This window comes from Panthera leo, chromosome D4 (assembly GCF_018350215.1).
Source record: "Panthera leo isolate Ple1 chromosome D4, P.leo_Ple1_pat1.1, whole genome shotgun sequence".
Classification (NCBI taxonomy): domain Eukaryota; kingdom Metazoa; phylum Chordata; class Mammalia; order Carnivora; family Felidae; genus Panthera; species Panthera leo.
In genome coordinates, this window is record NC_056691.1 from 90,136,190 (window position 1) to 90,151,523 (window position 15,334).

General features: G+C 58.4%; 1 protein-coding gene across 3 annotated transcripts in view; it reads right to left on the reverse strand.

Moving 5' to 3' along the window:
* AK8 (adenylate kinase 8) overlaps positions 1-15,334 on the reverse strand; it is a 124,908-nt gene that overhangs the window by 57,773 nt on the left and 51,801 nt on the right. For all 3 annotated transcript variants that reach the window (XM_042913981.1, XM_042913982.1, XM_042913983.1), the window contains one exon: positions 13,546-13,635. In XM_042913981.1, coding sequence (XP_042769915.1) covers positions 13,546-13,635 — 90 coding nt within the window. The remainder of the gene's footprint in view (positions 1-13,545; positions 13,636-15,334) is intronic.

The window sequence follows — 15,334 nt, forward strand, 5'->3', positions numbered from 1 at the left end:
AGGCTGCTGGAAAGGGACAAAGGACACAGTCTCCCCGGAAGGCCATACTTGACCCCATTAGTGGCTCTCGCTTAGGGGGGCCTAGGGGTGCGGGGTGGAGCCTCCCTCCTCCTGTTACCTCACCTGCTCCTGGAGGCTCTGCCCAGAAGCACGGCAACAGGCTACGTGCCCAGATCTGCCCTTCTGGGGTAATCTGGGAAGGCTGCTCAGACCACCCCCCGCCCCCGTCAGCCTCTGTCCCTCACTTTGCAGGGAGGGGGTCTGCACCAGCAGACCCATGTAACACGGAGGGTCTCCTCCACGGAGATGGCCCGCTCCCCCAGAGGGGGCCGGGAAACCTGAAATGAAACACGCCACCCCTGGGCCTCTGGATGCTGCCTCCCAGGCCTCCAACCTGAGCATCCCTCCTGGCACGCTGGGCAGTCCGGGAGTGAGGGGTGAAGCCCGCAGACCCCGCCTCCAGCGCCTTTCCCCAGGCCCACCCCTGCGGCCCCCTACCAGGGATTCAGCTCCGCACCTTTGTTTTGATGCTGCCTTTTTTTTTTTTTTTCCTGAAGGCTATCGACTCACTTCCCCAACCCCACATGGTCTGACCAGCCAGTTCAGCAAAAACGCAGCTTTTCGGAACAGAGCTCGCTGGCTGTGTTCTGCTGAAAGTTTAAAGGCTCCTTGATAATGCTGTCCATTTACCCTTTTCCCTCCTCTCGGATAGAGATTTTCAGCGCAGCCTAAAGTCTTTCTCCACTGAGTCAGGTGCCTCAGGCTTGATTTCCAGACTTGGCAGTTAACATCTTACCCTGCGTGTAAGCTACTGCCGAGGGCTACCTCTCCGGAATGTCCTGTCAACCCTGAATTTAGCAAAGTGCAAGATACGAATATCCCATTATTTCATAAGGCCACACCACCTGGTTTCAGGGTGTGTGTGTGTGTGTGTGTGTGTGTGTGTGTGTGTTTCCTGAAGATCTTCCATAAAAGATGGCAGTTCTCACATTGACCTTGAGGTTATTAAAATCTCAATCCGTTTATTCCCTGCCGGCTGGGTTTGCTTGGCAGAGGGGTTGTGGGGAGCCGTGGTCACAGGCGAGAGGCTCCTAGGCCCCGAAGGGATCCTACCTTGTTCCCTACCCCCCCCCCTCCCCCCCCCCCGCCAGCTCTACCCAGGACACCGGGCCCACCCTCTGTCTTGAAGGGAAGGCTAATTCCTGTTAAAAAAAAAAACCCAGCCCAGGTCAAGTTCCCTCTTGCACCTCAATCCTGCAAGGAGAAAGTACCAATTGAACGGGCCCCCATGAGATGCAGGTACGGCCTCTTCCTCCCCGGCCACAGATGTGACGTCTGTCACCCTCAGTCAAGTCCCGCTCAGAGAGCTGCTGAGTGGGAGTCAGGGAGGAGGCGGGGAGAGCACCGAGGCCGGCTGGAGATTCTCCAGTGGAAACGGGAGCCCAGGGGACCGAAGGGCCTGGCCCCTTGCCCAGCTCGGAGCGTTCCTGCGGCACCACACTGCCGCCTGCTGTCCGGTCCTCGCATCCGCTCTCGCTGGCCGGTTAGCGTCCCCGCCCTGGGACTCGGCTGCCGGGCTGGGCCCCACAAGGCTCCAGTAGAACGAAGGAAACCGTTCCTGCAGTCAGCGCTTTTAAGGTGATAAACACCAAGGCCGATGGCTATGCCCCTAATAAGTTTGACCCTCCTCCCCGGCCGGGGCAGGTCAGAAAACTGCTGAGGGGGCCTGGGTGGCTCAGTGCCTAAGCGTTCGACTCTTGATCTCGGCTCAGGTCATGATCTCACGGTTCGTGTCTGAGCCCTGCGTTGGGCTCCGCGCTGACAGGGCAGAGCCTGCTTGGGATTCTGTCTCCTTCCCTCTCTCTCTCTCTCTCTCTCTCTCTGCCCCTCCCCGCTCTCTCTCTCTCTCTCTCTCTTCCTCAAAAATAAATAAACTTTAAAAAAAAAAAAGAAAGGGCTGAGTACCTCATCACTCACCCTACACGCTACGGGCACACAACACACCCTTACACCCACGCTCAGAAACCCACGTCTGCGTGCCACACACACCCCTACACACGCACCCTACACGTGGACACCTACATGGACCCACGGTGCACACGCTCCTAGGCAGGCACTCACCTGTAACAGCCCCACAACCCACTCCACCCGCCTACGACACCCCCGCCCCTACGCGATACACACACATTACACACCCACTTCACACACCCCCCTCCCACGTGCACGCCATGCACGCTGCACCCGCCCCTACGACGCGTGGGCTGTACCCCGCACCTGTCTACACGCGGCCCGGCACACAGCACCTACCCCTCGCCCCCGCGCACCCTACAGCTACCCCGCGGCCTCCCTCCTTCCTCAGGCCCCCCTGAAATCGAGGTGAAGGGGACATCTGGCGATCCGTCGGCATCCGCGGAAAACTCCGCGCGCGCCTCTGGTCCCCCCCCCCCCCCCCACATCCCGACACGGCCCCCGGGGCCCCCTGGCTGCGGCTGGAGGCCGGAGGGAGAGTCGCGGAGAAGGGCAGGGCTGCGAAGGAGAGAGGAGAGCTGCTTTTCTGTTTCTCGTTTCCTCCTCAGACGGAGGCTTGAAGGAAACGGGCCCCTGCCCCAGGACATCACCATCCCTGTGGTTCAGCAAAGCTAAACCCCTACCATTTCTGGGAGACTGTTGCCCCCCAGATGGTACTGATTCCAGGCGGCTGAGGCCTGCGCGGGCAGGAATCTCGAGTGGGACCTGCAGGGCCCGCCGAGCCAGAAGCTGGGGGCAGGTGTTCCGTTAGTGATGCTGTTTGTTTATTATTTACTGCCACCTGCTGGCCCACCATGGGAGCTGCGCCCCAAGCCAGCATTTAACAAGCTCAAGAGGACGTTTCCGAATCGGGTCTGGGAGAAAACGAAGAGAAACCTGCAAATTCTTCCACGGGGGGGGGGGGGGGGGGGCAGGCCCGCCGGGTAGTTTGCCTCCTCAGTAAACTCAGGTCACTTACTCCAGACAAGCTCCTGTCTTGGTGGGTCTGGGTTTCCCAGGCCCAGGATGGCTCCAAAAGTCCGTATGCTAACGTCTACATCACTCAACGACAGCACTTAAAATCGCTGGGCAGACGGTGGTGCCAGGAAATAACAATTCTTTCAATATTGGACTTCTTTTTTTTTTTTTTTTTTTCAAGTCCAGAAAAGTACATTAGCCCTGGGGCTCTTGCCAATTAGGAGGATATTCCGCACTTCTCCCTCGAAGGGCGGCTGCCCCCTTTCTATCACTTTCCATCAGCCCCCTCTCTGCCTGTCTACTCGGGCAAAGACCAAAGACAAGACGGGGGTGCGCACACCCCACGGGCGCGTCACAGCTGGGAGGCACGGCCTCCCACAGTGGACGCTCAGTTTGTCTACCGAAGTGTAAGATGAGAAAAAAAAAGCCCATTTGAAAATAGACATTCTTGCACAAATAAATGCCGCCTCACCCGGCAAACTAATTACACTTTTAGTAAAAATGCTCACTCGGGCCCGCTGTGTCTAACAATTTGATAGCTCGCCGTTCTTATCTCAACACACACCCTTACGTCTTTCGGCGGAAGATGCAAGTTACCCCGGGAAAGGAGGAGAGGCAGCCAGTCTGTACGCGGACCAGGCTGTTCTAAAGTGCAGGGTGCTCACATCGCTGTGCCCTGCAGGGGAAGGCGCTTAAGGAACACGCTTTTCCTTCCGCTGCAATGGAGCCGGGGCTCCGGACCGGCTACTCCCCCCACATCCCACGGGCGGTGACAACGCCATCGCCCACGTGACCTGTGACAGCAACGTGAGCAGCTACGGGGAAACCGGGGAACAACCACGAGCCCGCTCTTCTGGGATGGAGAAGACAGGGTGGCACGTTTCCTTACGAAGCACGTGTGCTCTCGTGCTTAGGCTGAGCTGGGCTCTCTTCTAAGCTTGTATTTGTTCCCATACAAGTGCTAATTCACGTAACCTTCACGACGGCCCCATTTCACAGATTGGGAAACTGAAGCACAGAGAGAGGACGTAACCTGCCCAAGGCCACACAGCTGATAGCTGACGGAGCCCAGGCAATCTGGCTCTGGGGGCCACTTGCTCATCTCTGTGCTCCCCACCTGCGTTTCAGGGGAAGGAACAGCATGCGTTCTGCCCCCCACGCTGCACTTCTCCCGCAGCGTGTGCCCCTGGGTGAGTCCTTTTACCTCCCAACTGGGGTTTCTTCCTCTTCAAAGGAGGACTGGACTGTCAGGGCTCTGGGCTATCTGCCAGCCCCCACGTGGCACGTGAAGTCATGCCGCTGCCCCGATCCTGAGCATCTAGGAGGCGGTCTGCCTGCCGCACGCAGTCCCAGGACGCAGCCGATCCCGACTAACAGAAACGCTCAACTCAAGCCTCCCCTCCTGTGGTCGGCGAGGGATGCCCCCTCCTCCCATCGAGAGGTGGGGGCCTAATGCTCTCCCCGTGAACCCGGGCTGGTCGTATTGACCAGCCTGATGAACAGAACCAGCTGGAAGCTTGTTCTGAGACCTCTGAGGCTGGGTCACAAGAAGCCCTGTAGCTCACATCATCCTCCACCCCAACCCGGGACTCCCCGGAATGCTCGTTCTAGGGGAAGCCGGTCACCTCATAAGAGGGCTGACCGACCCGAGGCCGCCGTGCTGGGAGGAAGCCCAGGCTAGCCGTGCGAAGAGGCTGCATGGACACAGATGCCCGACCAGCCCCCGGCGGTCCCAGGCACCAGGCACGGGACTGAGGACTCTTGGACACAGAAGCCCCAGCCGATGCAGGAAAAGAGCCAAGGAACCAAGCTGACACCAGAACTGAGAACCAGACATAGGGCTTGGGGATGAGCCGGCCTAGAGAGCTCCAGCCACTGAAGCCGTGCCAGCTAAGGTCCAAGTCAGCACGGGATGGAGTCAAACCCTCCCTGCCACGCCCAGCCGGAAACCCTCATCCACGAAATCAAACGCGTAATAAAACAGTCTTCATTTTATGCCATTAAATTGTCAGGCAGCTGCAGTAGGTAACTGGGGCACCAGGCGTGTGGCAAACGGGGCCTTCGCCAGTTCCTGGTCACCACAGGGACCGAAGCGGGCAGCACCATGGGAAAAGAATGTCGAAACCCGCACGTGAAACATACACACGTACCCCACGGATCCTGCTCCTGCTCCTGCTCCCACTGCTTCCAGTACGAAGACGATGATGCTAACACTAATCAGCTACTATAACGGCCTGTGACGTCAGGTGCACTGTGCTAAACGTTTTATAGACGCAATTTCATTTTACACACCTCACAACCCGATGCCTTCAATACCGTGGCCAGCTCGCCCTGCAGATGAGGAAACTGGCTCTGGGTGGCTTGGCCAAGGTCGCACAGCTGGGAAGCGACAGAATCTGAACCGGGGTCACGCAGTGTAAGTCCAGAGCCCTATCCTGTAGCCGCTCCCCCGACCGTCCAGGAGTGACCGCTGCTGGCCACCTCTCCGGAAACTGCTCAGGCTGCCTGCTGCCTTCTGTCCCCTGCCCCCGCCTTGTTCCTCTAGACGAACGGGGTCTCTCCTAAATGGAAGTGCAGGCAGAGAAGCTTCTGGGTCCCAGACACCGTGAGGCGGGCCTCCCCGGTATTGCCCCACTATGCCGTGCCGGACCAATTGCTGGGTGCCCCCTCATTCATTCATTCATTCACTCATTCGTTCATCCATCCATCCATCCATTCATTCATTCATAGACATGAGCTCCCGCTGTGAGCCAGGCTGGTGCTGGGGACCGAGGAGCAGATCACTGGCTGGGCACAGCCTCAGCAAAAATGTGCAGTGTGAGGTGTTGCGAGGGCAGACACTGGGGGAGGGAGAGGTCCCTTACCCCACCCCCCCCCCCGCCATAACTCAGCCTTGAGCAAAAGGCAGGGGCGTGAGATCAGATCTCACCAGCAGTCAAGATCACAGGTAAATCAATGTGTGCATTCAAGGTCTGAGGTGGGAGGTGAGGAGAAAGGGGTCTCTCCCCTCCCCTGCCGCCTCCCCTGCACCCCCTACTCATCCATCACCTCTCACCCTCCGCCCCTCTGCCCCCACCCCACCAATCCTGTCTCTACCCCCAGCCAGCGTCCACCCACCGCCCTTCTGCCCCCTCATCAGCAGAGCAGGTAGGCAGGTGCAGGGCTGGAGCTGTGGGCCCAGTGCTTCCCTCATCTATCACAGCGGTGCCAAGCTCCCTCCGGGGATGCCTCAGTCCACCTTCTGGCTGACAAATCCCCACAAGCCTCCTGTCCCTGATCTGTTTCGGGGATGCGGCAACTGTCCCAAGTGGGGGCCCCACAGAAAGTCACTGGGGGCAGCCACCCCCTGGACACCTCAGGCCCTACTCAGCCCAAGGAGAAAGCAGCTGGTGTCAGCTCCCCATCGAGGACATTCCGAGAGGGAAAGGGGCTTCGAGCCGCACCTGCCTCAGGGGTGTGAGCGGCCGCCCGGACGGCTGTACCGGGAGGCCTCCTGGCTGGAGAAGGCTGGGGCCTCCGGGTCTGGCCTGTCGCAGACGATTTCACAGCTGAGTGGGTTGGAAGCCACCGGGGCTGCCCAAGGAGGGGAAACGCTTCCAGAAGCTCTAGTCAGAGTGAGAAGGGCAGCATGCACTTCTGGGCTCACCTTAGACTTCGCAGAAATGTCTGGGTTTTGTCTCGTTTCATTTTGTAATCAGGATGCCAGGCACATAGCAGGCACTGGCTGGCCCTGCAGTCCAGCACACAGGCCAGCGGCTGTCCCGCTTCGGTGACACCGCTGGGGGGTAAGACTGGCACTAGACGAGCCCCACCCTTGGTGGGGAGAGAGGTTTTGCCGAACGGATGCACGAACGGGTCGAGGGTCCCTCACTGCCTCAGTTTCCCCACTGGACTGGCCATAGAACGAAAAGCTTTTTCACCTTTAGGTGACAAACCTTTCGATGATGTCCTGGCAAAGAAAGCATCATTTTAATGACGTGGAGAGCCAATGCACACTCCTGCAATGAAAATCTAGTTTAAACAAAAAAAGAAAAAAGAAAACCAAACAGAGAGCCGGACCCTCTCGGGGCACGAACCTGTTGATAGACGGGGGCGTCGGCCCCCTTTTCTAGAACCGTCCTCACTGACGGGCCCTCTGGCCTCGGAATGCAACGTCCGCTTGGAGACCTGCTGTTCTGTTGGGCGATCTTGGCCCCGGCTCCCTCTCGGGCTGAGAAAGTCTCCTACCTAGTTTCCATAAGGAAATCTTTGTAGCGGTCCCAGCGGAAAAGTCAAAAGTTTGACTTGAAAAAAGGAGCTACTTCAAAAGCATTGTCAGACCGAGGTGAGGGTTCCTTTAAAATGCATAAATTACAGGGGGCGCCCATTAATCAACCTATTGGCAGCCCCCGCGGTGGGAGCTCTGGGTGGGGGTGCGGGAGGGACGCGCGGGGACACATCCGGGGGAGGTGAAGCGAATAAGATACACGCTGAATAAGAGAGTAAATTAATGTGTTTATTACTTACTGCCTGGACTGCGTGCATGTGTGTGTGTGTATGTGTGTGTGTGTGTAGAAAAATGAAAGAAAAATGTAGAGTTTTTTTTTCAATAATAAAAAGGGAGTTGCGCTGCGGGGCCCCTAAAGCTTGTGAAAAATTAAACTCGACGGATTCAAACTGTCCTATTTCCACTTCAAAAGAGATGAGGCGCTGAGCGCTTCCCAACTTGTCTTCAAACGCCCAGCACCCTAGAAAGTTTCTTTAAAAAAATAAAGGCTCCTGTTCCCCCAAGCACTGTACCGGTTACTGTGCCCACCATCTCTTCCTCTTCTAATTATACCCCTGTGAGTCTATTAATCAACTGGTAAATTATTTAGAGAGCCGCGCGCTGTCTCGCGCTGGTACAAACACGCCGCGTGCAAAGCCCTCCTTGCAGCCGGGCAGAGGTCCCTCGGGCCTCCCCTCTGCGCCGAGGCGGGCGTGCAACCCGCCCGGCTACACCGAGCAAAACAAGCAATCCGGGCCCGCTTACCTCCTCAGACGGGAAGGTTTACTTTGTCTTTCAACTCGGCAAGTCCTTGCAAGTTTCTTAACAAAAGGGAAAAGCTGGTCTATTGTCGAATCTTTAGTGTGCATTTAGTGATGAGAATATTAATTCCCCCCTAAAAAGGGGCGGCAGTTCGGCGGCAGCTCTGATCCACGCACCACCCCCCCCCCCCGCCCCTCTTCCCCGAGGAGGCGGACCCGCGGAAGGTTCCCGCAAACACTTGCGATCGCGCCGGTTTGGCGCCGGTTGGGCTGGTGCTTGTGACGAGGTCTCGTCTCCAGAAGGGGTGATGAGCCTCGAATCGCCCCCAGACCTCCCGACTCCGCTAGGGTTCCGTTAGGCCTCCGTTAGGCCTCCGTTAGGCCGGGACGGACCTTCTCCAGACGGCAACATTTGGGAAACGGGAGGGCGGCGGGCGGGCCGGGGCGCAGGGATCACTCTCTAATGATCCGTCTTCCGCGGTCCCTTTCCTCCGCGTCAGGACTGGCGCTCTTAGGGGAAAGTTACCACACCAATTAAATGGCTGTTTTCTCATCTGGAAGTCAGTGTACGACTGGCGTGGGCACCAAGGAACCTGGGCCCTCTGATAATTGAACTGCTTTAGCTGCTGGCGGGGGGAGGTGCCGCGGGTCGGGTCGGTGATAGGGGTGACAGGAGTTAGGAGCCCATTGTAATCGGGCCACCGGGCTGGCTGGCAGGCGTCCTGTAAAAGACTAGAGGCTGCCTCCAATGCCCCCGGTGGGGACGCGCCGTCGCGGGCGGTCCCCCGACCTGACAGTCCCACAACGTTCCCAGGGCAATGCGGTCGGATCAAGGCGAACAGCTCACACACTTAGAGCAAAGACTGAAGCCAACAAGGACAAGATGTGCCTTTGGCTGTTTTTAATACCTTCCCAGGGTAGCTGTTCTCTAGAGAAAGCCCAAGCAACGGTGGAGAAAGGAAACAATTACCAGAACCGGGTAGAAGGCGACCCTTCTGAACCAAAGAGACGGTGCTGTAGTGCTAATTAGACCCAGCAATCTGGAGTGAGGTTGTGTCCACCCCCAACAGCCTGTGGACCGTACATTCTGGCTCACACACCCGAGGGAAGAGGTAAAAAGGAAGCATGGGCAGACTTCTTTCTGATGGCAAAGAGTGGAGGCCGGCGAGGAAGGCTGGCTTTCGCAGTGAAAACTGGAGAGAACCAGACATTCCGATGGGCAAAGACAGAATTGGGGCCTCCCTCGGAGACGCTCGGGGCCTCCAGTATTAAGAAACCCCACCTTCCGCAAGACCCTTTGGTGGGCATGGAGCCCCAGGGAAGGGGCTGAGCACCTCATCTGGAGGCGGTGACCAGCGGGAGTCACCAATGATCTAGGCAGAGTTGAGATCGAGTAGTTCCTACGCCTGACTTCGGGGAGAAAAAGCAGCTCTGGCACACACCGCCATCGGTCGTACTGGCAACAGAACCCATCGGCACCAACCATCGAATTTTAAACGCTTTGTAAACGGCTGAGAACGGATTTTTTTCCCCCAAAACCCGGACTAGTTTTTACTTGTTTCGTACGCACGCAAAAGTGACAGGAGCTTCCCGGCAGCTAAGCCTGCGTGATTTAAGGCCCAACCCCGGCGCCCGGTGCCTGGGATGGAGGTTGCCTGCATAAAGGAGGCTGCGTGCAGACCCTGGGGGATAAATTTGTTGTGTTGTGGCTGCAGCTAGAGTCGGAATGAGTTTAGGAGGTCGGACCCGTATATCTCAGAGTCCAGGCCACAGAAGCAGCAGCTCCCAAGCCTTCTGTCCGCGGTGCGGTCGCCAAGAGCCTAGGATCAAGAGGTTTCGGACGAGCTCTGATAGGCCCCTGGGGTCCTCTGCCCAGTAAATGTGCAGAGATGGGAAAACAACACTTATTAATTTTGCTGCTGATTCAAAAGAAGGAGGTGTTGGCAGCACCTGTGAGGACAGAAGAGCACATAACCGAGTCTGCAGAGGTCACGCCTGGGACGTCACATCATGAGGCCCCGCGGGGGGGGGGGGGGGGGGGGGGGGACTAAGAGGAAGTGGCTCCACGGGGGCGGGGGGGAGGAGACGGCATCTGGATCTACTCAGCCGCACTGGCGATGGCGGTGACGGTGACCACGAGGGTGGCGGAGAGGTGCCACGATCGCAAAGCTGCCCGTCTCTGGGGCTTGGAGCGCCAAGGTGAGTGGAGAGAGGGCAAGAGCCTGTGACGGCGGGGGTCCCGGGGAGAGACGGGCGGGAGGGGTGGCGGGCAGGCCAGCAGCCAGGAGCACAGGGCAGGGTCCCCAGCGCAGGCAGTGTGGTACCCAGCAGGGCACCGTCTGGTATGCGGGGTGGCGGGGTGAGTTTCTACAGCAGGGCGGCTACGGGGTAAGATGCTCTGCCGGTGACATCTGCTGGTGACATCTGCCAGCTCTGCCCCAGGGTGATGGGGCCTCTGAGCCCTCGCAAGAGTCTCCGCCCCTTTAGCCGAGCTGGCTGAACCCTCTGGATTGCACACGTGTGGAGGAGTGGCCGGGTGCTCTCCATGCTCCCAGGAATCGCTGCTGGCGCCCCGGGCAGAGATGTCTGAAACACGCCTAGGCTCTGAAGAGGGAAATTCGGATGCCTCGGCAGGCCCCCAAGAGCAACGGAAGAGTGATTATTCTCGTTCCGCTGGAATTCTGCCGACGGGTCACGGTGTAAGGGGACGTGCCTCGCTGCTCTCAGCGTGGGGGGGGGGGGGGGACACCTCAGAGCCCAGGGCAGCACCCGGGAGAGGAACTCTGCTCCCCTGCTCTCGGCCTCACTCTTCCCCAGAGAGGAGACGCATTCGTTGGACCGGCTCCGTCCTCCCGGCTCCCGTCCTCCAGCTGTTCGGCCCTCGTCCCCACTGTGCCCTCCCCACTCCTGCCTGCACTCAGTCAGGCTCCCCCCGGGGCAGGTCTGAGGCCAGTCGCCCCGTCCCCACCGCCAGGGCTGGGCCATTTATCAGGAGGAGGCATCTCCACGGGCTCGGCCCCAGACCTGGATGGGGGAAACCCTGTCCGGAAGCCCAAATGTGCCCTCACGGCCCTGCCACGTTCTCCACCCGAGGCCCTCAGAGAACTCTGGGTCGGCCCCCCAGTGGGCTCAAAAGTCAGCCCCTGAGGCCCAGACAGCCGACCCTGGACTCGGCTGCAGGGCTGTCGGCCACACCGCCAGCTGCAGTGATTTGCAGAGAAGCCAGGCTGCGGTCGGCTAAGCGGAGCTTCCGTGTTCAGCGTGACCTTCCCTTCAAATCCGAGTTCGGTCGGAATCGTTTACACGGTCTTCTTCCTGTTTCAGCCGGTGGCGAGCGGCCCCCCCCTGACCTGGAGGCTCCAGCCCTGCTCCCGTGCCCACCCGGGCACGTGGCTGTGTCTGCGGCTTCTGCACGGCCCGTAATGACACCCGGTTAGTGGCGATGGGTGTAAACCCTGTCCGTTATCCCTGCGAGATTGGGATTAGTGAAACGCCAGAATTTATTGCTTCCGTTGAGAACACACAGCAGTGGCTGCTGTTGTGTCTTCAATTCTGTAGCAAGTGCAGAAGCACAGAGCTGCACATCCAGATCAACAGGGTGCAGAGGGGACAACGAAGGGCGGAGCCTTGGCCACGGAGGCTGCCGGTCCCCCTGGCTTTACGGGGACAGGTGCCCTCAGTCTCTTTGGTGGTCACCAAAACTCCCCGAGACAAACAATAATTCTGCCTCTTGCCCACCACTGCAAACTGGGGGTTTGTTTTCAGTGGTCGGGGAGCGAGAGGTCTGAAGGGGCACCAAGAGCTGGCTGTGAGGACAGAGGAAGGGCCTCTGGGAGCCCGAGCGGCGACGAAACAGACTCTCCCGGGAGCCTCCAGGGGGAATCGTGGCCCCATCACACCCTGGTTCCGGAATTCTGCCCTCTACAACTGCCTGGTAATAAATGCGTGTCGTTTAAAACCACTAAGCTTAGGGGCGCCGGGGTGGCTCAGTCGGTTAAGCGTCTGGCTTTGTCTCAGGTCATGATCTTGCGGTTCGCGAGTTGGAGCCCTGCGCCAGGCTCTGTGCTGACAGCTCAAAATAAAGAAATAAGCTTTAAAAATAGACAAAGTGATGCGAATTCGTTAATTCACTACATTCGCCCACTTGCCCGGCAAATATTCTCTAGGGTGCTAAGAACCAGCAGCACCCACCCCGGTGGATGGGACATCGCATTGCTGGAGGGAGACTGTGCCCGAGTGTGCCGGGCCCTCCACGGACCTGCCTGCCGCATGCAGGTCGCTCTCCGACAGCCCGCCTGCCGGGCGCGTGTGTGCGCACCACATCCCGTGCGCCCACGGGAACCCTGCGACCCGGGGACTCCTGTCCCCAGCTCACCACTGAGGCCTCGGGCTCTGACAAGGGCTGCACGGCTCGCGGGGGCGGCTCCGGGGTCCAAACCAGACAGGGAGGTGCCAACGCTCACACTGGCTTGCAGTCCTGCCTGGAGCTTCCTGCCTCCGCCGCGTTCGATTTGCACCCCAGTGACGCAGGAATGAACGGACTCCCTCTCTGCGCAGATCACTGTGTCCAGAGGGTCTGACCGCACCTCACCTGACCCTCACCCTGGGGGACGGGGGCATCTTCTAAGCGGGGGGGGGGGGGGGGGGGCGCTTGGGAGAGCCATGCCAGGACGGAGTCGCAGGTGTCCCCCAGCTGGCGGGTCAGGAGCAAACGGCCTGTCTCCTGCGCTCCCCTCCACCTACTCTATCCGGAAGATGGTAGGGGACGGCAGTGAGCGCTCCGCCGGGAGGGCATCCTCGCCAACACACGCCCTCCCCCAAGTACGTGTTCACACACACTTGGGGGACAGCACAGAGGAACCACACCTGGTGCAGGGCAAGAAGATGTGGGTGCAGGGAATGCCCTGCCGCGGGGGAGGGGACACCGGGTCCAGAGGAGCTCAGACGTGAGGTGGCCACGTGGCCTCGCGGATCATCCTGGGCTCAGGAAATCGAGGCAGAATGGTCTCAAAGGTGCCCTTGCTGGGGGCCGACCGACAATGCTCTCAGACGGTACATCGCAGAAGGGCCTGGAAGGACGATGTGGCCCGGCCTCCCCCCTCGAAGCCCCCGAGGACCAGGGGCCGGTGGACCCTTGGATCTGCAAAGCTGTCTGAACCTTCTGGCTTTTGACTTCCGACTAAACCAGAATATTTGTCCGCAGTATTTCTGTATGGCCAGCAATAAAGGCTGTGGGCAGCTCCGTGGCTCTCAACTTTAAGTGCCAGCAGTTACGAAAAGCATCCGTTCTCGAGAAACAGAAACAGCCCAAACCTCCAGGAACAACGCATGGTGTCCACAACCCACCCCCCAAATCGGGACACGGCTGGAAGCCTGCGGGCCCTGCCGGTGAACGAACACAGAACCTCTGCTGTCAGGAAAGCCCAATTTCCATCTCGCAGCCACCTTTCCGGGGCTGAGCCCCCCCCCAGTGCTCATGAGCCCCACACGGAGCGATTGCCCCCCCCCCCCCGAGCCCATAAGGCTGTGGCAGTCGAGAGGAGTGTGACCTACCTGCCATCTTCTTTTGAAAATAGGGCTGGATGAGCTCGCCGACTTTTGACTTGTCTGCTACCGCCTCTTTCAACAGTTGCCCACAGTGGACTGGAGGAGAGAGGAACAGAAAGACACCCATGAAATTTTAAACAGAAGGAAGAATGAGAAAAAACGAAGCCCCGGTGCCGCCTGCCGGGGGGGAAAAAAGGTCACTGAGAAAAAATATAAAAGGGTTTTTCTGAGGGTGGGGGTGTGTGTCCAAGTGAGAGCAAATATCAAAAAGGACCTGGGGAATAAAGAAGAAACCGAGGAGGACGGCTCGGAATGAAAAGGCATGTATCTGGCAGGGAACAGATTGAAAATGGACGGTGCAGGGGCGCCTGGGTGGCTCAGTCGGCTGAGCGTCTGACTTCAGCTCAGGACATGATCTCGCGGTTCGTGGGTTCGAGCCCCGCGTCGGGCTCTGTGCTGACGGCTCAGAGCCTGGAGCCTGCTTCGGATTCTGTGTCTCCCTCTCTCTCTGCCCCTCCCCTGCTCATGTTCTGGCTCTCTCTCTTTCTCAGAAATGAATAAACATTAACAAATTAAAAAAAAAAACAACCAAAAACACCCCTAAAATGAACTGGGAAAGGTGAGTGTTTAAGGCAACAACCATCACCAAAGATTTATCCCTCAGTGACAATGTGCTTAATTTGCTGCGTGAAGGACAGCAGGGATCATATCCAAAGCAGCTGGCAGTGTCCCTCACTAAGGGAACATGGGTGACGACAAAGGCTGATGGTGTACCTTCCTACGTACCTAGCAGTGTGCTGGGTATGCAAAGAGGTGGACCAAACCGTCCCGGGGTGCAGAGCCCTAGGCAGCCGAGCTGGGATTCAAACCCACGTCTGTGTGACATCAAACCCACGCTTGGCTTCCCGTTCTGGCCAGGAAGGAGTGGCAGATGTCGTGTGTACCCTCTGTCACAGAAAGCTATAAAACTGGGGCACCTGGTTGGCTCAGTCGGTTAAGTGTCTGACTTTGGCTCAGGTCATGATCTCACAGTCCGTGAGTTCGAGCCCCGCGTCGGGCTCTGGGCTGACAGCTCAGAGCCTGGAGCCTGCTTTGGATCCTGTGTCTCCCTCTCTCTCTGCTCCTCCCCCACTCACACTCTGTCTCTCTCTCTCTCTCTCTCTCTCTCTCTCTCTCTCCTCTCTCAAAAATAAATAAACATTAAAAAAAAAAAGTTAGGAAAAAAAAAAAAGAAAGCCATAAAACTGAGCCAAAGATGGGAAACCGTTCTTTTCAGGCATTAGACTGCCGACTTCACAGGGCTGTGAACCCTGAGAGAAGGGAGACACCCAAGGGAGTCCCACCTTCACCCTGGATTTCTACTTTCCAGGGCACTTTCCAGACCTTAGCGCAGGAGAAAGGGAGCCAAACACAGCAGTGGGAAGCAAAGGCTGGACCGAGCGCTGGAATTGGGCGAACAGGGTGATGGGGAGAAGGGAGCCGTGCAGAGAAGGGCTTCAGAAATCCTCACGGGGACTCACTGGGGTCTTCGGTCAGTGCAAAGCAGCACCTGTGGCAGGTGAGAACCTATCCCTACCCCAGGCCTGGCAGAGAAAAGTCCCTGGGACGTTGTGAGCCAAGGGAGAGGCAGGGAGACACTGGTGCTCTGACAGCCAGAGCGAGAGACCGTGTGACCGTGCCCGGCACCCAGTCACCTGAGGTTCTGGGTACGGGGGTGCAGGAGCCCACGAGCGTGCACACTTGGGGCTCACCTGAACAAAAACTAAAAGCCTCCACCGGATCAAGCCGATCCTGT